Source organism: Oncorhynchus nerka, linkage group LG12 (genome assembly GCF_034236695.1).
Source record: "Oncorhynchus nerka isolate Pitt River linkage group LG12, Oner_Uvic_2.0, whole genome shotgun sequence".
In the NCBI taxonomy this organism is placed as follows: domain Eukaryota; kingdom Metazoa; phylum Chordata; class Actinopteri; order Salmoniformes; family Salmonidae; genus Oncorhynchus; species Oncorhynchus nerka.
Window position 1 is genome coordinate 70,927,764 of NC_088407.1, and position 23,074 is coordinate 70,950,837.

Consider the following 23,074-nt stretch of genomic DNA (forward strand, 5'->3'; position numbering starts at 1 on the left):
CCCGATCGAATATCTCCGGAGACACCTGAAAATAGCTGTGCAGCGACACTCCCCATCCAACCTGACAGAGCTTGAGAGGATCTGCAGAGTAGAACGCGAGAAACTCCCCAAATACAGGTGCGCCAAGCTTGTAGCATCATACCCAAGAAGAGTCGAGGCTGTAATCGCTGCCAAATGTGCTTCAACAAAGTACTGAGTAAAGGGTCTGATTACTTAGGCAAATGTGATATTTGCACTTGCACATCTGAGCAATCTTATTTGCAGGTGCATGGCAACAATTGAACAAGATGAAGGAAAAAGGAAACCACACACTGCTCTTGATAGTATCACCGATATTTAATAAGCTTACGTATCGTCCACACGGCCTTCGTCAGAGTTTTCGTGATAAAAACAAAAAATGTCACCTTTATGTAGACCTAGCCCCACCCACATCCATTCTACACATCAAAGGGGGTTGGAGGTAAAGAAAAAACAAATAAGCGCTACCAAATATAACAATATGCATTTCACAAATATTACAAAAGGGTATAAATAAGGCGTATTGAACACGTCTGTGAAATCTCAATGAGGACATAGCAAGTTTCCATTAGTCACTGGGTACATCCTACGAAAAACGTCAGAATAATCTACAAGAGACACATTTCATGTTCAAATTCACAACATAACATACATAGGCATTTCATCATTAAGTCCTTTAGGAAATAATGTCTGGAGGGTGAAAATCCAAAAACATTCTCTTTTACTCAGAGTATTATTAATATCTCCTCCCCTGCCTGATATCTTAACTTTCTCTATGCCACAAAATCTAAAAAGGTGGAAATGTCATGCTTCAGGTCATTGAAATGTACAGCGACTGGATAATCCCTGTCGTTTCTCCTGATTGAATTTTTATGTTCACTAATTTTCTGTTTGAGAGAGCGGGTGATTTTACCGACATAACAGAGCCCACGTGGACATTTAATAATGTAAATAACATGGGTGGTGGAACACTGTTAGAGGAAAATATAGTTTAGATGATCAATTATGTATACATTAATGATTAGAACCATTTATGCTAATACTATTATGTTATGATTTGAAAAGTATGGGTTCTTAATTGTACTGTTACTGAAAATGTAAGCAGAAATGAATTGTGTCTGTGTCTCCTGGGAAAGTTTAAGAAGGAGGGATAAGATAGTTTTTCAAACAGATAAGAATGTTTTGGTTGGATTCCATTAGGGGAGAGAAGTTATCCTTTAGACAGGTTGGAATGTAGTTTATGAGGGGAGTGAAACTATCTCCAGGACCGAATACTACGCCATTGTAAGGCTGGGAGAGGGTGTGAAACTGATGACGTCATTTTATGTCTTCTTTCTTTAAAATGTAATGTTCTTTGTATTTTGGGTCAGTACTCACTTGAATTAAACGCTATTTACCTGGCTTTTAACCTCTTCAGTCGACCCTCTACTTTTTTGAACATTTTGTTAAAAATCGCGCAACATTTCAGCGCCCTGCTACTCATGCCAGGAATATAGTACGTTCATATGGTTAGAATGTGTGGATAGGAAACCCTCGGACGTTTTTAAAACTGGTTAAATCACGACTGTGGCTATTACATAACGTGCGTTACATCGGAAAGCGCAGGAAAACATGATCACAGAAAATGGAAATAAATATCCTTGCGCCACTTCCAGCAATTGTTAACAGTGAGCCGAATTAGATAAGACCGAGCATTCAACTCCCACAGCATCCCCATGTTGTCTAGAGTCTTGTGAATTGAATCATCTTTGATTCTTGGTTGAACCGAAAGAGGGGCACGACTTACCTCCGGTCTCCGCCCAGATCATTCCGGAAGAGCTCTCTCCTGAAATTTTTTCCAAGACGACAGCTAATGATATTTACATCGCCTACGGATGATTTTTATCGCTTATTAACGTTTACTAATACCTAAAGTAGCATTACAAACGTATTTCGAAGTGTTTTGTGAAAGTTTATCGTCTACTTTTTGAATTTAAAAAAATGACGTTACGTTGTGAAATCGCTGTTTTTTTCGTTTATCACACAGTCTACATATAACGATATCTTGGCTTTATATGGCCCGATTTAATCGAAATAAAGACCCAATAGTGTTTATGGGACATCTAGGAGTGCCAACAAAGAAGATGGTGAAAGGTAATGACTGTTTTCTATTTTATTGTGCGGTTTGTGTAACGCCGAAATGCTAATTATTTTGTTTACGTCCCCTGCTGTGCTTTTCTGTTGTAGTGTATTGGTGCATGCTATCAGATAATAGCTTCTCATGCTGTCGCCGAAAAGCATTTTAAAAATCTGACTTGTTGCCTGGATTCACAACGAGTGTAGCTTTAATTTGATACCCTGCATGTGTATTTTAATGAACTTTTGAGTTTTAACTAATACTATTAGCATTTAGCGTAGCGCATTTGCATTTCCAGAGCTCTAGTTGGGACGCAAGCGTCCCAAGTAGAGGCAAGAGGTTAAGACTGGTCTCAATCTATTTCATGCATAATTAATGAACTTACAATTCATTAATGAATTAGATATGAGTGTTAATTGGTTTCGGCAATTAAAGCAAACAGGAATTTGGAATTCCTCTATCAATTTGGTCCTTTGAGCCGGATCTAAAAACCTCTCCCTGTTATCTGAAGTTAATACGCTGGAAATCGTGCACGGACGAGTTTTTGACTCGTTTTACTAAAGACCTGACCTCTGAATTGAGGTTCAAATTAAAACAGGCCTGCGTATTATCACAGAGGACAGGAAGGGTGACTAGATACAACGAACAGTGCTTTTCCCAGCCGGCAGCAGGTAAAGTCGACTTTAATTCTCGAATTTGGGAGGGATTATTTAGGATATTTATTGATTAAAATGTTATGAAGGAGTTTGAATTTGATCAATAATAGGTGCTTGAATATTCCGAACAAATAAAATGGGTTTCTACCGGGGGTATTAACCAGGATATCGATAAAATGAAAGCAGGTCCGAAATTGACCTGAGGTAAAGCGCTACCAACAAATAAACTAGAGCTTAATACGGCCTGGTTTTGCAAGCCAAGGATTATTAAGGAGTGATATAGTACGCATTGGAGAATTAGGACGCTTGTTCCGCACAAATAGGATGGCCAATAATTCAATAAACATACCTAAATAAAGTTTTTACCTAATAGTCTATCTGTATATGGGAAGTAGTCTGACTGTGGAAAGTAGCAGATAGATTTGTTTAAAACAGGTGAGGATACATTAGGCTTGGTGAGAAGGCAGGGTAATTCTAGGCGAACAGAATAAATGAACCTGTACAATGCTGAAAGAAATTAATATCAAAAGATAAGTGATTAGTCTAGAGTAGTGAGATTTGAGACATTTTACGTTGAAAGTGAAATTGGATGTCCGATCAAAAGTCTTCTATAGACGTGGTTCACAGGAGAGGTCAATTTAGTCTAGAGAAGTGAGATTTGAGACATTTTACGTTGAAAGTCCCAGAAGGAATATCCTATGGGGAAAATGTGATGTCCGATCAAAAGTCTTCTATGGACGCGGTTCACAGGATGGAAAATACATACTGATTATTTTTAAATGAACGATGATTACTGTATACGGGTGAGTTAAATGTCAGATTGAACAATGTATCCAGCGGAGAGACGGAACAAGTGACACCATAGATATAAAGGTCTTTATTTAGATTATGGGGAACAATTGAGTTGCTTTTCCGTTGGTCATTTTCAATCAACTCTACAGATTAAGCTATATTTGGGGCGATATTTTAGTTCAAAGTCATAAAGGAATATGGATTACTGTAGTGATCGCTATATACGGGTGAAAACTAATATCAGATTGAACGACGAGTGGATGGAGACTTTTGAGACTCGGTCTATTTGTCTTCGGTCAACCCTACAAGTAGGCTGATTTGGAGCGACAATTTTAGTAAAAGTCCTAAAGGAACAGTAATGTATTGTATACGGGTGAGTTAAATGTCAGACTTTAGATTAATGAGAATCCTAAACTGAGAGAAAACGTTGGGCGTTTAAATTCGGGCTATTTTCTGTTGTCTAGATGTCGGAGTAACAAATACAATTAACTGTGAAAATGGGTATATTTGCGGAGAGTCTCAGTCAAATTCCATTGTGCTGGTAGGGGAATGGTGAGCGCGGCAGTCTCACCTACGGTAATCCACGGTTCAGTTCCCGTTTAACTAAAATTGATTTTAGATCGTAATTGACCTATTTGCATGTTTTGCCTGAAAAATACGGTCGCCAGTGTTTGCAAAAGATATAACGGAACGGATATTATGTGTTCTAGATAGAATTGATAAAAGAAGTCATTAAAAATAATGGCGAGGCAATGTCGATGTAAAACGCTATTTCGCCCAAAATGATCTGGTGGAATAATGTATTGAGATGAGAGTCGTAATTAAATAGATGTATCATAGAAGAGAGTTACCTAAAAGTTAAATGGAGGGGATACCGGAGAGATACAATACAATTCCAGCCTGCCTGGACGTTACGGCTAATTATGAATCAATTGACATGAGAAGTTTAACACAAAAACATGGTACGTTTAATGTTAGGGTATAGTAAATTGAGAAATTCGGTTGAGTTTACTCTGATGATTAGAATTTAAAACTGAACTCAATCTGAATAGGGAATATATATTTTACAAAGGCGGGCAGATTTGTGCCTACAGCCAAGCAAAGGAATTGCTAGACACTCAATGGGGCTATATAGTGCAACGCTTTGGACTATAAATTAGGTAAGAATAGTTTAATCGTAAGAAGTTGTGATTGTTTTTCTGATTATTGATCTTTGGTTAAGGTAACACCAGTGAATTTGAACAAAAAGTAATGTATTCTAAAAATGATCTGATTTCCGTTCTCGTTGCGGGGAACAAATGAAAAGTCTTATCTTAAAGAGACAGTGCACGGTAATCACAGTGGTTTGAGTGTATGACAGTGGGAAAAAATATTGTGGGACGACAATTCAAAGAGAGAAAAATAAGTTACATGAAACATCAAGAGATTTAAAACGAACGACGTGAAGGGATCATAAGAATTATTGGGTGTCGTTGTATGAGTAAATGTTTGGGTTAAGGGGATTTCCCTGTTCCCAGAGACAAGGCATTTTTAAGGCGAGCACTCGCTAATGCTGGTCTGAGTTGTAATTAGACAAGTGAATAACGTATTGGGAATAGAGTTGTAATTAAAATACTAAGTCAAAGACGAGACAGGTATTTAGAGTAAAATGGATTCTAAATGATAACAAAGAGACAATTATGATTTATGCCCATCGAAAAGCTTTTATAAAATTGGCGAATTTAGAGATGATTGGTTGGGGTGGTAAATTATAATTCAGGATTTGAACAGATGTGAAAAATTAGGTTTGGTTAATCGAACAAGAATTATTTACAATTCATTTGAAGTCGCTACGAATTGGCAGATTGAGCGCTTGATGATGACGTCACTAGCGCGACACTTTTGTCACCAGAAGACTGGGAATAACGGAGCAAACTGTATGGCTAATTAGAGTGTGTATCGAGGCTTCGAGTAAAACCTTTCAGAAGTTGAGATAAAAGTGTTTTGTTTATTTGTTTATTGGTTATAGTCAATTTTTGGGTTTGATTTAACTTAGTTGAACAGTGTGTTCTGGCGGGTTTAGGTAGAACTCTTTGTTCCGGAACGGATGAAAGTTACCCATAAGTAAGTAAATTAAAAGAGGCATGAGGGAATGTAAATTAAATTACGGATTCCTTACACTGCGAAATGTACGACATTTGCGGCAGAGAGAAAAAGTAATGCATTGGATAATAATGTTATCGGGTTAATTGTATCTAAAGGTAGCATGGTCATTTAAGTAAACATATCCGTAGACGATGTTTAAAACTTATGATTAATGATTTGAGTCAAAGGGGAATTATCATTAGGTTTTAGTTATAGTTCACTTATTGAGTTTCTGATTTGAGGTAGCATTAGTGAATGATAGTTAGGGATGTGGTGTCACTTTTAGAGGCCTCCTGGGATTATAATTTTGGGGGAGAGAGCAGCTTTAAACGACCAAATTGAAAAAGGTCTGCAAATTATATATATATAAAACAACTGTTACAATGATTTGTTTTAGTGCAAGGAGATTTTAAAGAGGCACGCTCACATATGGAACCTTATGAGATGTTTTTTTTATGGGTTTGAATTATACAGGTGACTATTTCTATTGTAAGGATAAAAGGGATCTTTATGTCTAATATGGTATGACCTTTTGACCTTGTCATGACTGGCTTCTGGGGTCTGATCAGCCCCAGGGGAGAGTCATTTGTATAATGAATGGAGTCATATTGAGTTACTAGTGTTAAGGTAAATTCATTAGAAATGAAGCAGTTTTGGTTGAGGGTTTAGAATTACTGTTTGAACCGCAAATGAGAAAGTGGTTCAGGATTCTGTCTTATAACATTAGCTGTGAGTTTTTTTTGAATGGGCTATTAGGAAGTCTGTATTGTAACAGAGAGAAAGTCATGTTCATCATTGAGAATAAATAGGGGAAGATAACATATTTTGAGCCAACAGGGCAGGGAAGAAATTGAGGTATTTTTATTTGATTTTAACACCCGTGTACAGGAGTGTCAAAAGACGGGGGACATTACCTGTGTAATGGGGGAGGGTGTCCGTATGGGGATTACATGATAACCAACTTGGGACAGTTCTGGGACTGGAGAAGAGCACCCTGTCGTGCTGGATATCCTTATGGCATAGGGAATCCCACAAAGGTGGATAGGTTTTCCATGATATGGGGGAAACCTGGGAGTACTGTTGAACTTTGTAAAGGTGATGAAATCCTACTAACCATCAAAACTATTAAGCTCTCTGATGCAGGCACTTACACCCCCGGACTACAAAGGACCAGGACAGACACGGTGGGTGTGTTTTCTATTAAGGTACTGCCAAAACCGGAGGTCTCAGACGGACCGGGGCCAGACACATTCCTCTATCACCCCTGGACCGAACCTGTCACCACTATGCTAAAAATCCCATTCAGGTAATTAATGTTAGACTATTCAGCTATTGATCAATTAGGCACGGAGACTGGTTTTGATGGTAGGGACAATTTGTGGCTGTCTTATACAGAATGGACTTGCTTAGAATATGCTTCTTGCTAGTCAGGGGGGAGTCTACAAAATGTTCAGTGAACAATGTTGTACGTATATCCCTAATAACACCAGTCCAGATGGTAGTATATCTAAGGGCCTTAAATGGGCTGGATGCACTATCTGCTGAGATGAGGACCATGGCGGGGGTAGAGGAGTCTGACTGTCCACCCTGGTTGGGAGACTGGTTTGATAAGTATACTGGTATGGTGGTTACTGGATTTCTGACCCTAATTCTTGTATTATTTGTTATTAATGTGATGTGCTGCTTGCATCATACCGTGTTTTAAGAAGTCTGTTACAGATGTGGTGAAGGCTTCAGGCATGATGCCTTTGCTTGATGCTCCAGTTGGAGAGGCTGAGGTGAAGCATGCTTTGAGGGGAGGATAAGATTGACTGAGGATGACCCATGTATGTTTGTTCTCCCTGTCGTGAAGGGTGGCATGCTGCCCACCTGGTGCTGGATAAGAATAGCTGAGAGGACCAGATGGGTTATAAGAATGCTTTGTTCTGCTTTACTCTGTTTTACAGGACCAAAGTTTTATTCCACACTTTGCAACACATTAAATCCATGTTATTGTCAGATAGAATACTGAGGGTCCCCAAGGAGAGGGCTTGTTAGTGTAGGAAGGATTTTTAATATGGTTAGCATTTATTAGATTATAAGTTTTTAAATAGTATTATATTTAACAGGAATATAGGACATCTATGAGGAGTTAGGATTATTGTTAGGATTAAGATAGATTGATTAAGGAATTTGGAGAAAAGCCGCTCATAGACATGTTTTTTTTTCTAAAAGAGGGTCCATGGGTTTGTAGTTCCCATGTAGTTCAAATTTGGAAAACATGAGAAACATACAGAGGAGCCCTCCCCCGCACTGCAGAGACCTTGAAGGTTGGAGAGCAGAGAAGTTAGAGGGGGGGCCAGGAAGAGCAAAGATAACATCCTAAATGGAATTTCAGACATAAGGATAATTCACTAAATCTTATCTAAGTCATTGTATAAGAATAAGGCAAGGTTGTTACCTGGGCAGAGCCAGGTAACAAAAGGGGGATGGGTAAATAGTGTTCTAGAATAGGATGTGACCTACGGGATAATTAACTAATAAAAAATAAAAATAAATTGTTAATTGGTTTGACGAATAAGAAACTGTTTTATTAACCAAACCTGTATGGTCAAAAGTTTTATGCCCAGCAGGAGAACTACAGAGGGAGGTGGCACACGAGATTCAACCAGGAGACTGGATCTGGATCCAATCACTAAAAAGAAAAAAAAACTGGAAGCAGCCTCGGTGGGAGGGACCATTCCAAGTACTACTGGTGACTGCCTTCGCTGTGAGATTAGCCGAAAGAGCTACCTGGGTACATATCACACATTGTAGGGGGGTAAGTCACACTAGCACTGTCGGACGATCACAGGAGTAGGAGAGGAACTGTGACCCATATGGAACGGGGGTCAAACTCCTTCTGAAGATTCCCTATACCCGACCTTTCCCCAGCTGTGAGCGTTCATAGAAGTGAAGTGATGGCTTGGCCTCTGGCTGTTGATATGTTCTCGGGGAGAGGGTGGGGCTTCACGTGCGCACTGACCGTCCTGAGCTGTTTTATTGTGGGGGCCATATTCCTGATTCACCATGATCCCCCAGAAAGTGCCAAAGAGGATCATTTGACTCATGTGCTAGATGAGGGAAATGGGATGTTACCTAAGATTCTCAGAAGGTCACTGAAACAAAATAGTAAGGAAGTGAGGGTGGAATTGGGCAAGGATCTCTCAGTAGAATTTTGTGTAGATCAATTGGGGTCATTCACCCCTTGGCAGTCTAGAACCATGGGACTCTATGGGAAGTATTTGTGTAAATCACCATATTGATCGTGGACAGGTCATAGATCACACTGAAAGGGATGGCTACGTAAACCCATACACTCAATTTGGGACCAGGTGGAGTATAGTAAGGGTTGGCGTTTTGGACTGTGTTCCTGAACAGAGGAAGTATTGTATAAAGGTACGAATAGTTCAGACCAAAGACCTCAAAGAAGTTATAGAAGTGGAGACTGGGTTTGGGGAGTCCAACTTATGGTTGGAATGGATTCAATACGGCCAGATCAGTGGCTAAAGAAGAATGTTATGTCTGTGCGAACGCTAAACCCCAGTTAACAACTATCCCTTTTCCACTGAACGGAATTAATTCCCCTAAGGCAGTGGTCACCAAACTACGGCCCGCGGGCCGGATACGGCCCGTCAGCACATTTGGCCCGGCCCTCTGAACAATACCAGAGACGCTATCGAATTTTTTTCCTATTTGGCCTCCAGAAAAAAAATCCTAGGCCCGGCCCTGTCAAAGAGAGAACGGAATAATGGCGAAAAGGTTAGGTAAGAGAAAAATTGATTCAGAATGCAGGGTATTTAACCTGCAGTGGACAAACAATTTTTTTTTGTTCAATGCAAAGAAAAGGCTGTTTGTCTCATCTGTCAAGAGACGGTGGCGGTATTCAAAGAATACAATCTTCGCCGACACTATGAATCCCGTCACAAAGACAAGTACGATAGCTTGCAAGGCCAAATACGAGCAGACAAACTCTCAAAGCTAAAAAGTGGACTACTATCTCAGCAGAATACATTTGTACGCCAAGCTCAGCTGAACCAGGCATCCGTTCGGGCCAGCTTTCGGGTTGCTAAACTGATAGCAAGAAGTGGTAAGCCTTTCACTGACGGAGAGTTTGTTAAGAAATGTATGGATGCTGTCGCGGAGGAGGTGTGTCCCGAGAAGAAAGATGCATTTAATGCCGTAAGTCTGTCGGCGAGTACAATCACCAGACGCGTTGAAGAAATCGTGAGTAATGTATATGCCCAGCTGCAGCAGAAGACGAAAGAATTTGACTTTTTTTCATTAGCACTGGATGAGAGCACGGACGTGCAAGACACAGCGCAACTGCTCATTTTTATTCGTGGAGTTAGCGCAAACTTTGAGATATGCGAGGAGCTGGCAGCCCTCCAAAGTCTCAAAGGGACTACGACGGGAGAGGATATTTTTGACAAAGTGTGCCAAACCATGGAGAAGTTGGACTTGGACTGGTCAAAGCTAGCTAGCATCACGACTGACGGGGCTCCTAGCATGGTGGGTGAAACTCGCGGTCTAATAGGACGCATGAACCGGGAGTTGGAAAAAAGGGGTCTCACCGCCCCGCTACGAGTCCACTGCCTAATTCACCAGCAAGCACTGTGCTGCAAAGTGTTGAAGTGGGATTCTGTAATGAAGGTTGTGGTGTCGTGCATAAACTTCATCAGAGCAAAGGGACTTAAACACAGGCAGTTCCAAGAATTCCTGTCTGAACTGGAGTCTACGCACGGAGATGTGCTGTACTACACAGAGGTCCGATGGCTGAGCCGGGGCAGAGTTTTGAGGCGTTTTTACGAGCTGCTACCCGAAATTAACGCATTTCTTCATTTAAAAGACAAAACGGTCCCAGAGCTGATCGACCCAGAATGGAAATGGCACCTCGCATTTTTAACAGACGTGACAGAAATACTTAACAGCCTTAACTTGCAGCTACAAGGCGAGGGGAAACTCATTTGCGACATGTATTCACACATAAAAGCATTTGAGGTGAAATTAGCGCTGCTTTTGGAACAAGTGAAAAGCGCAACTTCGTCCATCTTCCTGCTACCCAAAACCTGTCGACAGAGAACCCAGCGGTCCCGTTCCCAGCTGAAAAGTGCGTGGAAGCACTGGAAATGCTGAAGGCGGAGTTCGGTGTGCGATTCAGTGAACTACATGTTCATGCAAAAGAAATCCGTCTTTTTCAGAACCCCTTTGTTGCCGACATTGATGAAGCCCAGCCTTCATATCAGTTTGAGTTGGCTGAGTTACAGAACTGTGATGTTCTGAAAGACGCATTCAAGCCCAACAGTCTCATTGACTTCTATGCCGCCCTCCCAAACGACACATATCCAAACATCAAAAAACACGCAATGAAAATGTCCACAGTTTTTGGCAGCACGTATATCTGCGAGAAAACCTTTTCTCGCATGAAACTGCTGAAAACCCAGATGAGATCAAGATTGACAGATGAACATTTGCATCAGTGCTTGAGACTGGCTGTAACTAGAATGGAACCTGATATTCAACTTCTCACCAGCCAGATGCAGGCCCACAGTTCACACTGATGAACATACATAGGTAAGCTCACTTTTCTGACTTGAATGAGTCATTCTGAGCATAAACAAATATAATCATAATAAAATCTACTGGGATAAAATCCATCTTTACAACCATACTGGTAGTGTTATGTATTGTGCTGTATCACTTAGTTCAGTTTCTCAACCTGCTTCTTTTGTGGTTTTCACAGGGAAGTTGATGAGAGAGAGCTGCAAACAGCGGTGTCTACAAGCCTACTGGAACCTACAAAAGGATTATAAGGAAGGAACACAAGAACTTTAAGAGACTGCTCATATGTGTCAGAGAGATTCTGCTCTGACAACTGAGCTGAACTTTTATCTGTTAAGATTGTGCATGGCACGACAGAAAGTTAATGTTCCATGGCTTTTTTTTCTATGAAGAACCCAGAGAGAGTTATTTAGTTATTATTTATTTCCTGTTTTTTCTGTGAAGAACTCAGAGAGGGTTATTTAGTTATTATTTATTTCATTAATAGTGTTATTATTTGTTTCCTGACTTTTTTTCTGTAAAGAACCTGGAAAGGGTTATTTGGTTATGTGTGGCTTTCTGGAAAACAATACATTTTTTAAGCTCCCCTACGATCGTCACACTTTTTCTGTTACAAACTGACACCGGCCCCCCATCAGAGAAGGGAAAAGTTATGTGGCCCTCACAGGAAAAAGTTTGGGGACCCCTGCCCTAAGGGAATGGCATGTATGGTAAAGCTGTTCATGAAAGCAGGAATGCCAGATAATGACAGTTGTCACTATTTATATCCCCAGGAACCAAGTTGGTACAGAGAAAATGACCACTGACGAGACCATGTCTGAATTGACAGGCTGGTTGAACTCTGGGGATTTCAATGAAATAAAATGGGCCAGTGTCGCCATCTGGTGGTTGTGCGGGGGAATGAGTTTGACTGATTGGACGGGTTAGGAATGCCTTTAACACTCATACAACACCAAGACATGAAGTTAGCCAAAACGAGAGAGAAGAGATGCTCCATCTGGGTCTTTTGACGACAGAGTATATATTGATAACATTGGGGTTCCACGAGGTGTGTAATTATAGTTATGGTAATCAACAGCGCTTTAGCAGGAATACCAAAGGTGTTATTAAAGGTTTTGTAGAACAGACTGAAGCAACCAGCTGGAAGACCTGACAGAATAGAATTGCATAGGATAAAAGGAGGAAGTGGGCGTGGTAATCAGGACCATGTCTTACATCCCGGGTAGCACGGCTCCGGACGAATCAGTGCCCGAAGCCTCAGCTGGTTTGACCACCCTGGCTCACGGGTTGGCAGAAACTCTGGGGTGGATACTTCTCTGAACTAAATTGGGTAGACAGTATTTATGGAAAAATGTGGTGTTTTGGGCTGTATCTACCTGTATGACTGTTTTAATTTTATGCGGCTGTTGTCTAATTCCCTGTGTGCGAGGCCTTGTTTCCAGGACTCTGGAAAGATCAATGACCCTACAGATGGTGCGTTATGGGCCGATTCCAGATTCTGACCTGTGGAGGACTGAAGGCATGTCTACAGAGGAAGTGGACGAATCCGGATCTGTCATTTGTGGGGAATTTATGTTTGATGAGGCTAGTGTTGAGATAAAGGGGAATTAGATTGTAATTGGTTTCCATGATTAAACTGTTTTTTAATGAAGGTCGTGACGAAAATCCGGAAGGAAGAGTTATGATTCTGATGTAGGTTTAAAAACAGTTGGAGTTAAGGTTAGAATTGATTAATGAAATGTGAAGAGTTGGATAAACATTTATAATTGATTTGTTGATTATTTGTCTATTCATATGATAATCTGATAAACCTCTATAAAAAGGTTAGTTAAGTTCGTTTATACTTTCATTTTTTATGATTAAATAAAACTAGATGTAGAATTGAATGTATAATATTTGATCAAAGGGAGGATTGTTAGAGGAAAATATAGTTTAGATGATCAATTATGTATACATTAATGATTAGAACCATTTATGCTAATACTATTATGTTATGATTTGAAAAGTATGGGTTCTTAATTGTACTGTTACTGAAAATGTAAGCAGAAATGAATTGTGTCTGTGTCTCCTGGGAAAGTTTAAGAAGGAGGGATAAGATAGTTTTTCAAACAGATAAGAATGTTTTGGTTGGATTCCATTAGGGGAGAGAAGTTATCCTTTAGACAGGTTGGAATGTAGTTTATGAGGGGAGTGAAACTATCTCCAGGACCGAATACTACGCCATTGTAAGGCTGGGAGAGGGTGTGAAACTGGTGACGTCATTTTATGTCTTCTTTCTTTAAAATCTAATGTTCTTTGTATTTTGGGTCAGTACTCACTTGAATTAAACGCTATTTACCTGGCTTTTAAGACTGGTCTCAATCTATTTCATGCATAATTAATGAACTTACAATTCATTAATGAATTAGATATGAGTGTTAATTGGTTTCGGCAATTAAAGCAAACAGGAATTTAGAATTCCTCTATCAAACACGTAATAATGTAATTTATTTGGAACCGTTTTCCTGTGTGTGGGTGGCAGAAATATTCACACTTCATCATATTGTTGCACTGTACGCATCCTCTGCATTTTTAGCTACCATTTGATAGAGGGCGTAAAAGAGCTTGGCTGATTTTCTTTTGTGGCTGGCAGTTGGCATGAACCAATTTATCGCGTAAATTGCGACCTCTCCTATACGTGGTGGATATTTAAATTCAGCTGGTAAAACTGGGTCCGATGATAAAATATGACAGTGTTTCTTGACCACACCTCCCACTTTTCACGAGTTCAAAGTATATGTAGTTGTGAACATTACGGACTAAACGTTCATTGCTGAGTTGTCTCTGAAATTCTTCTTTATATTTTTAATAGTCTAAAACAACCACAGCACCCCCCTTGTCTGCAGGTTTTATAACCAAAGATGAATCTTTCATTAATTCATTGAGTGCCAGTTCTTCTGTTCTAGTGAGATTCTTCTGAATATGGTTTGTTTGTCTCGTATATACTGACATGGCTTCTTGTTCGACTAACCTACAATAGGTATTAATCGAGGAGTTGTTAACCATGGGACAGAATTTGATTTTGGGCTTAAAATGGGTACCAGTTCTTTGATGTGTTACTAGGCCCGGATCAGTGTTTTGCGAAAACACATAAATTAAATTGAATCTTGCGAAAGAATTTAAACAGATCTACTTTCGTATCGAATGGTTTATCTGTACATGTAGGTACAAAAGAGAGGCCCTTAGATAAGACTGAGACTTGAGCGTCAGAATCAATTTTAGAATAAGGCTGTAACATAACAAAATGTGGAAACAGTCAAGGGGTCTGAATACTTTCTGTATATACTAAACAATAATATAAACACAACATGTAAAGTGTTGGTCCCGTGTTTCATGAGCTGAAAACAGATCCCAGAAATGTTCCATACGCACAAGCTTTTTTTCTTAAATGTTGTGCACAAATTTGTTTACATCCCTATTGGTGAGCATTTCTCATTTGCCAAGATAATCTATCCACCTGACAGGTGTGGCATATTAAGAAGCTGATTAAACATCAAGATCATTACACAGGTGCAACTTGTGCTGGAGACAATAGGGCCACTCTAAAATGTGCAGTTACTGTATGTCACACAACACCACATATGTCTCAAGTTGAAGGAGCCTGTAATTGGCATGCTGACTGCAGGAATGTCCACCTGAGCTATTGCCAAAGAATTGAATGTTAATTTCTCTACAATAAGCCACCAAGGTCGTTTTAGAGAATTTGGCAATATATCCAACTGGCCTCACAACCGCAGAACACGTGTAACACTCACAAACACACAGAGTTTTAGTGACCCACTATGAAATCTCTAGGCGTGAGTGACCAAGGAAGTGTTTGGCATTACAGTAAAAACTCTCTGGTGCCTATTTAGCCCTATGGATAGGAATTATTAGGACTTGAAATGTCAATTCATGACGTCATACAGCCTTCCTTCCCTTTCACACACACGCAGGCAGGCATTATGCCAGGAAGTGTGTTTGGCAAGGTGATTTACTGCAGTGTGTGTGTTGTTTTGTTTGTTTGTGTTGTGAGGACTTACCCTTTCCTCACATGACTGGTCTGAGCTCCCTCCACTGCCTCTGTTGGACTGTTCCTGAGAGAGCTGGCTCCCTGCATTGGAAACAAGGACAAACACATCAGCCACTGTGCAGACAACTAGTCACTAACACAGCATGGATACATAGCAGTACAGCATTAACAATATACACAGTGTACAAAAAATTAGGAACACCTTCCTAATATTGAGCTGCACCCCCTTTTGGCCTCAGAAGAGTCTAAATCTGTCGGTGCACAGAGTCTATAAGGTTTCAAAACCGTTCCAGAGGGATTCTGGCCCATGTTGACTCCAATGCTTCCCCCAGTTGTGTCAAGTTGGCTGGATATCCTTTGGGTGGTGGCCCATTCTTGATACAAGCTATTGCGCGTAAAAAACCCAGCATCGTTGCAGTTCTTGACACAAACAGGTGAGCCTGGCACCTACTACCATAACCCGTTCAAAGGCAGTTAAGCGTGATAGATGGCATCACGAGGCAGGAAAATTATGTGGATATATTGAAGAAACATCTCAAGACATCAGTCAGGAAGTTAAAGCTTGGTCGCAAATGGGTCTTCCAAATGGATAATGATCCCAAGCATACTTACAAAGTTTTTGGCAAAATGGCTTAAAGACAAGAAAGTCGTGGTATTGGAGTGGCCATCACAAAGCCCTGACCTCAATCCTATAGAAAATTTGGGGGCAGAACTGAAAAAGCGTGTGCGAGCAAGTAGGCCTACAAACCTGACTCAGTTACATCAGCTCTGTCAGGAGGAATGGGCCAAAATTCACCCAACTTATTGTAGGGAGCTTGTGGAAGGCTACCCAAAACATTTGACCCAAGTTAAAGAATGTAAAGGCAATGCTACCAAACACTAATTGCGTGTATGTAAACTTCTGACCCACTAGGAATGTGATGAAAGAAATAAAAGCTGAAATAAATCCTTCTCTCTATTATTATTATTATTATGACATTTCACATTCTTAAATAAAGTGTTGATCCTAACTGACCTAAGACAGGGATTTTCTTATTAAATGTCAGGAATTGTGAAAAACTGAGTTTAAATGTATTTGGCTAAGGTGTATGTAAACTTCCGACTTCAACTGTATAACGAGGAATAAAGTGACTGTGCAACAGAATATATATATTTGTAAAAAATATTAATCACATTTATATTTGGCGTACCCCCGACGGCATTGCTTGTACCCCAGTTTGGGAATACCTGGTCTATAGTATAGATAGCTAACGTGATAGGAAATAGTGAACAACGGTAAACTCCTCTCTTTACTACAGGCTCATTCATTCACAGAGGCCAGTTCCAATGTCCCAGGCCTTTTTTACACCCCCAGTCAGGCCCCAGTCAGATCGCAGTCTCCCTGCCCTCCACCCCTGATTGGGCCACAGTCAGGCGGGAGGACCACACAACATGTTATCATGGGACTCCAAGTTTACTTCTATATGATGGTTTTATATCAATATTTGCGCATAAAAGCGTTTCCACCGACATTTCTCGCATAATGCATTTTACAGACACAAAAAAATCCCGCCTTGTCTAGCGTATTTTGTCGACATTTAGAAAATTTACCCAAAAATGTTCTGTTTCCATCAGGCCTGTCATGACATTTTTTTTATACAACATTACTTGTGTAAAAAAAATGGATGAAAACCTGGAAAGAGACAGTAACGGAGTTTGCAAGAGCACAACCAGATCTGGGACCAGGCAAGGTCTACCAAGGCCAAGTCACCCACCCTGGTCGCTGCTCTCTGAGGGGGAGTCTTCGTGTCTCAGGTAGAACCTGACCTCCATCCTCCTGGGACCCCACTCCTGCAGGTGCTCATACATCAGGTGGTCAAAGGGGATCACTCTCTCTGTGGAGAACAGAGTTATAACATAGTTCTATTGTATACAATACTAATAAGGGGATTACTCTCTCTGTGGAGGACAAGGGGAACAGAATTAGAATATAGTTACAGTGCCTTGCGAAAGTATTTGGCCCCCTTGAACTTTGCGACCTTTTGCCACATTTCAGGCTTCAAACATAAAGATATAAAACTGTATTTTTTGTGAAGAATCAACAACAAGTGGGACACAATCATGAAGTGGAACGACCTTTATTGGATATTTCAAACTTTTTTAACAAAAACTGAAAAATTGGGCGTGCAAAATTATTCAGCCCCTTTACTTTCAGTGCAGCAAACTCTCTCCAGAAGTTCAGTGAGGATCTCTGAATGATCCAATGTTGACCTAAATGACTAATGATGATAAATACAATCCACCTGTGTGTAATCAAGTCTCCGTATAAATGCACCTGCCCTGTGATAGTCTCAGAGGTCCGTTAAAAGTGAAGAGGGCATCATGAAGAACAAGGAACACACCAGGCAGGTCCGAGATACTGTTGTGAAGAAGTTTAAAGCCGGATTTGGATGCAAAAAGATTTCCCAAGCTTTAAACATCCCAAGGAGCACTGTGCAAGCGATAATATTGAAATGGAAGGAGTATCAGACCACTGCAAATCTACCAAGACCTGGCCGTCCCTCTAAACTTTCAGCTCATACAAGGAGAAGACTGATCAGAGATGCAGCCAAGAGGCCCATGATCACTCTGGATAAACTGCAGAGATCTACAGCTGAGGTGGGAGACTCTGTCCATAGGACAACAATCAGTCGTATATTGCACAAATCTGGCCTTTATGGAAGAGTGGCAAGAAGAAAGCCATTTCTTAAAGATATCCATAAAAAGTGTCGTTTAAAGTTTGCCACAAGCCACCTGGGAGACACACCAAACATGTGGAAGAAGGTGCTCTGGTCAGATGAAACCAAAATTGAACTTTTTGGCAACAATGCAAAACGTTATGTTTGGCGTAAAAGCAACACAGCTCATCACCCTGAACACACCATCCCCACTGTCAAACATGGTGGTGGCAGCATCATGGTTTGGGCCTGCTTTTCTTCAGCAGGGACAGGGAAGATGGTTAAAATTGATGGGAAGATGGATGGAGCCAAATACAGGACCATTCTGGAAGAAAACCTGATGGAGTCTGCAAAAGACCTGAGACTGGGACGGAGATTTGTCTTCCAACAAGACAATGATCCAAAACATAAAGCAAAATCTACAATGGAATCGTCCAAGAATAAACATATCCAGGTGTTAGAATGGCCAAGTCAAAGTCCAGACCTGAATCCAATCGAGAATCTGTGGAAAGAACTGAAAACTGCTGTTCACAAATGCTCTCCATCCAACCTCACTGAGCTCGAGCTGTTTTGCAAGGAGGAATGGGAAAAAATGTCAGTCTCTCGATGTGCAAAACTGATAGAGACATACCCCAAGCGACTTACAGCTGTAATCGCAGCAAAAGGTGGCGCTACAAAGTATTAACTTAAGGGGGCTGAATAATTTTGCACGCCCAATTTTTCAGTTTTTGATTTGTTAAAAAAGTTTGAAATATCCAATAAATGTCGTTCCACTTCATGATTGTGTCCCACTTGTTGTTGATTCTTCACAAAAAAATACAGTTTTATATCTTTATGTTTGAAGCCTGAAATGTGGCAAAAGGTCGCAAAGTTCAAGGGGGCCGAATACTTTCGCAAGGCACTGTATATTATATACAATACTAACAATTGTCTCACTTTCTCTGGGCGGTAAAAGAAAACAGGAGTTGTTGTTAGATACATAGACTTGGGTGATTATCTATTGGTGATTGTAAAGTGACATGGTGGGTTGATTGCCCCTCAGCCCTGATCATCATTAGAGATGAACTAAGTACATTCTATTAACAGAATGGATAAATGACATAAGGCCCCATGGCTAAACTCTGGTACTGAAGCACTGTATTGTGTCGTAATGAAGAGAAAAGAACCCATGACAGTCAGGCCAACCTTGCCAATAGCTAGTTACTATATTTTCCCTCACCTGTGAAGTCATTGAAATAGAATTACTAGAACACATGATTCACTGTCTGTCTGGGATGTACAGGCCCGGGTTTTCCTGGATCAAAAATGTGTTTAGGTGGGGTCTTTTAATATTAATCCTACACATTTCTCAGTTTGAAAGCAAATTTCCTGTAATTTTATGCATTTTATGCATCAAAACTATGAAATAACACATATAGAATCATGTACTAAGCAAAAAAAAATGTTAAACAAATCAAAATATATTTTATATTTCAGATTCTTCAAAGTTCACCTACTCTGCATCTCAAAGACACGGCGGTTGGAACCAAAAATCTCAAATTTGGACTCAGACCAAAGGACAGATTTACACCGGTCTAATGTCCATTGCTGGTGTTTCTTGGCCCAAACAAGTATCTTCTTCTTATTGGTGTCCTTTAGTAGTGGTTTCATTACAGCAACTCAACCATGATAGCCTGATTCACGCAGTCTCCTCTGAACAGTTGATGTTGAGATGAGTCTGTTACTTGAAATATGTGACAACATTTGTCAAGGGAGGAGAGTTGGTGATTACCCAAGTAAGAGATCTCAATGATGTCTGACTGTCAATGATGTCTATGTGCCTGTATATATCAAGACATTCAGTTAAATATATGAATCTAAAACTTGGAGGAGATTGCTAAAATGTCCGTAAGAAAGTCATGAAGCAGAGGCAAATTATAAAATAGTGCTATCCTAAATATCTGTAAAGCTAAGATTTTTAACTTGTCAGCTCAACACCAGTCAGTCAGTGAACCATTAAACCAGTGACTTAAACCCAAAGGTTAGGGGTTGAAGGTGAGGTTTAAAGTCAGAGATTAAAGCCGAAAGTGTCACTTACCGTTGCCCTTCCAGACATCAGTCAGGTGACAGCCACCTTCTCCGGCCTCCTTACAGAACTCCACCACGTCTTTACAGGTGGTCTCTGGGGTGATGGGCACCTCTGTCAGCATCTGCTGGCTGTCGCTCAGGTACACTGTCAAGATCATCTACAGGTGGGAGACAGAGATATAGCTTGTCAAACATACTATACATCTCTGACAAGGTATCGCCTAGTCAAATACTTATTTGCCCTAGAAAACTCTTCTATTGTAGTAATACCAGACTACTGGTAAAATCGGATTAGCAACTATACAACATACATATGGCAGAAATATTCATGCATGTAACCCAGAGAGGAAAACTCGTGTAACAGGAAATGTCCCCTTAACTCTGGCTGTCCTCTAGCCTAAATACATTTCCATCAGATGCTTTGCCTCAAAGTCAGAGGCAGTCAAGAGGGAGAGAGACTATTGATGACATAGCTGAGCAATAGACATTAGAGGAGAGATATTACAAGCACAGACCGCCAAGACAACATGCTTAGAGTAAGACTGATTTTGTATGTCTATTGTTTAGCTGGATGTTTATGTGTCCATGGTCAGTGAGTGTCCTGTTCCTCCTATTCATAGGTTTCTTTGATGCATTTCTAATACCTTTTAAGACTTTTTCTGGTAGATGTTTTGGAAGACTCCCTTTCCATCTGTAAGACAATAAATCAAAGCCTTTGCTTATTCAACATTTTAGGATGGAAAATGGTTGAAAAATGTATATATGCCTTAATTTAAAAAAACATATAGCCTCCTATCTACCATTTGACACCACATTTGAAATGCTCCTATGAACTTCACATGTTGGTGGTCATGGGGCTTTTTACATGTTGGTGCTTAAGGGGCTTTTTACATGTTGGTGCTTATGGGGCTTTTTACATGTTGGTGCTCATGGGGCTTTTTACATGTTGGTGCTTATGGGTCCTTTTACATGTTGGTGCTCATGGGGCTTTTTACATGTTGGTGCTTATGGGGCTTTTTACATGTTGGTGCTTATGGGTCCTTTTACATGTTGGTGCTCATGGGGCTTTTACATGTTGGTGCTTATGGGGCTTTTTACATGTTGGTGCTTATGGGTCCTTTTACATGTTGGTGCTCATGGGGCTTTTTACATGTTGGTGCTCATGATGCTTTTTACATGTTGGTGCTCATGGGGCTTTTTACATGTTGGTGCTCATGGGGCTTTTTACATGTTGGTGCTCATGGGGCTTTTTACATGTTGATGCTCATGGGGCTTTTTACATGTTGGTGCTCATGGGGCTTTTACAAAAACATTTATAAATATGATTTGCAGTTAAACTAGGCAGTGACATCATCATTTCCAGATTGACAATCTGTTGTAAACGGAAATGTGGGTTAATCTGCAAATTTGGGTGGCAGAATTTAAAAAATGTCTCTCTCTTAATGTCACCACCCCCTCCTCCCTGTCCAACAGAATCATCCACTAGGATAGACATAGACAGAGGTAATTATACCCAACAGCTGCCTGACACTGGTCCCTTGGTCTGTATAAACCACTGAGCCCTCTGCGGAAGGCTCAGCCCAGCCCCATAAGCATGTCTAAACCACAGACACACCGACCGAGACAAGCCCTGAAATGGAGCTGCACGTCCCGTCCACAATGTAAGGTAATCTCTCCCTGCCACACGCCAGGACGGGGATTGACAGATTGAGAGGAGGAATTCTGGAAGTCTCAGTTTACAACCCTGAGCAAGCTATAATAATCTGATTATGGCGGTTGTAAACGTGTGCGTGTGTCCACAGGGTGACAAGTGAAAACATACACCAGGAGAGAGAGAGAGGAAAAACAAATCCAGGAAGGTAAGGTTATTGTCCCCTCACTGTGAGGGAAAAGGATCATGTATTTTTCTTCTCCTTATGGATTGGCCTGTAGCCTTGACTATATAGGGGCTGCTTAGAATCAAACAAAAACCATCCAAGGGTGATAAAACCCAAACCAGTCCTGAATTTATCATCACTGCTAAAGATTCTGTTTCCAAAAAGCAACAATTTGTGAGCATGCATCTCTGACCTCCTCTGTCCTGCGTCACTTAACCTGCTCAGAGCTGCTGCTGTCTCTCAATGAAAGGTCAGAAGCCACACACAAAGAGCTAGAGTGGCTAAACTAGCCTCTGCCTAATAGTATTAAACACTCAGTCACACTGAACAGCCTACTCCATGTTAACATTCATAACAAAATCCCATACAGTCAGGTAACTTTTCAAATCTACAAAGACACCACACATGCCTACAGTACAACAAGATACAATAGGCATTCATATGCACCAGAAACATTGTCCTCAACCACATACATACTGTGCCTCTCCGGTGTCCTCACCCGAACTACACTCATTAAATAACAAAAAACATCAACAGCCCACCAAACTCTTAAACTTGTGCAAACACATAACACCTTAAAAACATAATCACACTGTCCAGCTTCCCAAAATGACTCCTAGCCAGCTCTGGATGCCATTTGCTATTTTTAGCAACAGCATATTTAAAATATATATATATATATATAAATCATCTTTATTTAACCAGGTAGGCCAGTTGAGAACAAGTTCTCATTTACAACTGCGACCTGGCCAAGATAAAGCAAAGCAGTGCGACACAGACACAGAGTTACACATGGGATAAACAAACGTACAGTCAATAACACAATAGAAAAGTCTATATACAGTGTGTGAAAATTAGGTAAGATAAGGGAGGTAAGGCAATAAATATGCCATAGTGGCGAAATTACAATTTAGCAATTAAACACTGGAGTGATAGATGTGCAGAAGATGAAAGTGCAAGTAGATACTGGGGTGCAAAGGAGCACAAAATAAATAACAGTATAGAGGGATGAGGTAGTTGGGTGGGCTATTTACAGATGGGCTGTGTACAGGTGCAATGATCGGTAAGCTGCTCTGATAGCTGATGCTTAAAGTTAG

The 23,074-nt window shown here is 40.5% G+C and overlaps 2 protein-coding genes across 12 annotated transcripts in view; one reads left to right on the top strand and one right to left on the bottom strand.

The window, feature by feature from the left end:
* The window catches only part of ppp1r13ba (protein phosphatase 1, regulatory subunit 13Ba), a 56,190-nt gene that overhangs the window by 32,350 nt on the left and 766 nt on the right, over nucleotides 1-23,074 (bottom strand). For all 9 annotated transcript variants that reach the window (XM_065025773.1, XM_029675785.2, XM_029675781.2 and 6 more), the window contains 3 exons: nucleotides 20,111-20,258; nucleotides 17,092-17,211; nucleotides 15,348-15,418 (listed from right to left, as the gene is read on the bottom strand). In XM_065025773.1, coding sequence (XP_064881845.1) covers nucleotides 15,348-15,418; nucleotides 17,092-17,211; nucleotides 20,111-20,258 — 339 coding nt within the window. Of the gene's footprint in view, nucleotides 1-15,347; nucleotides 15,419-17,091; nucleotides 17,212-20,110; nucleotides 20,259-23,074 lie in introns of those variants that run through there.
* Nucleotides 4,910-13,629, top strand: LOC115114734 (general transcription factor II-I repeat domain-containing protein 2-like). Of its 3 annotated transcripts, none has more exons than XM_065025775.1 (2): nucleotides 4,910-5,685; nucleotides 8,304-13,629. In XM_065025775.1, exon 2 carries the CDS (start codon nucleotides 9,853-9,855, stop codon nucleotides 10,858-10,860), a length of 1,008 nt encoding a protein of 335 aa, XP_064881847.1. In that variant the 5' UTR covers nucleotides 4,910-5,685; nucleotides 8,304-9,852; the 3' UTR covers nucleotides 10,861-13,629. The 3 variants fall into 3 exon arrangements, 2 of the variants coding, with proteins under 2 accessions (XP_064881847.1, XP_064881846.1); XR_010465410.1 differs by lacking the exon at nucleotides 4,910-5,685 and having other exon boundaries at nucleotides 5,726-11,298; nucleotides 11,468-13,629; XM_065025774.1 differs by lacking the exon at nucleotides 4,910-5,685 and adding an exon at nucleotides 5,726-8,138 and having other exon boundaries at nucleotides 8,171-13,629.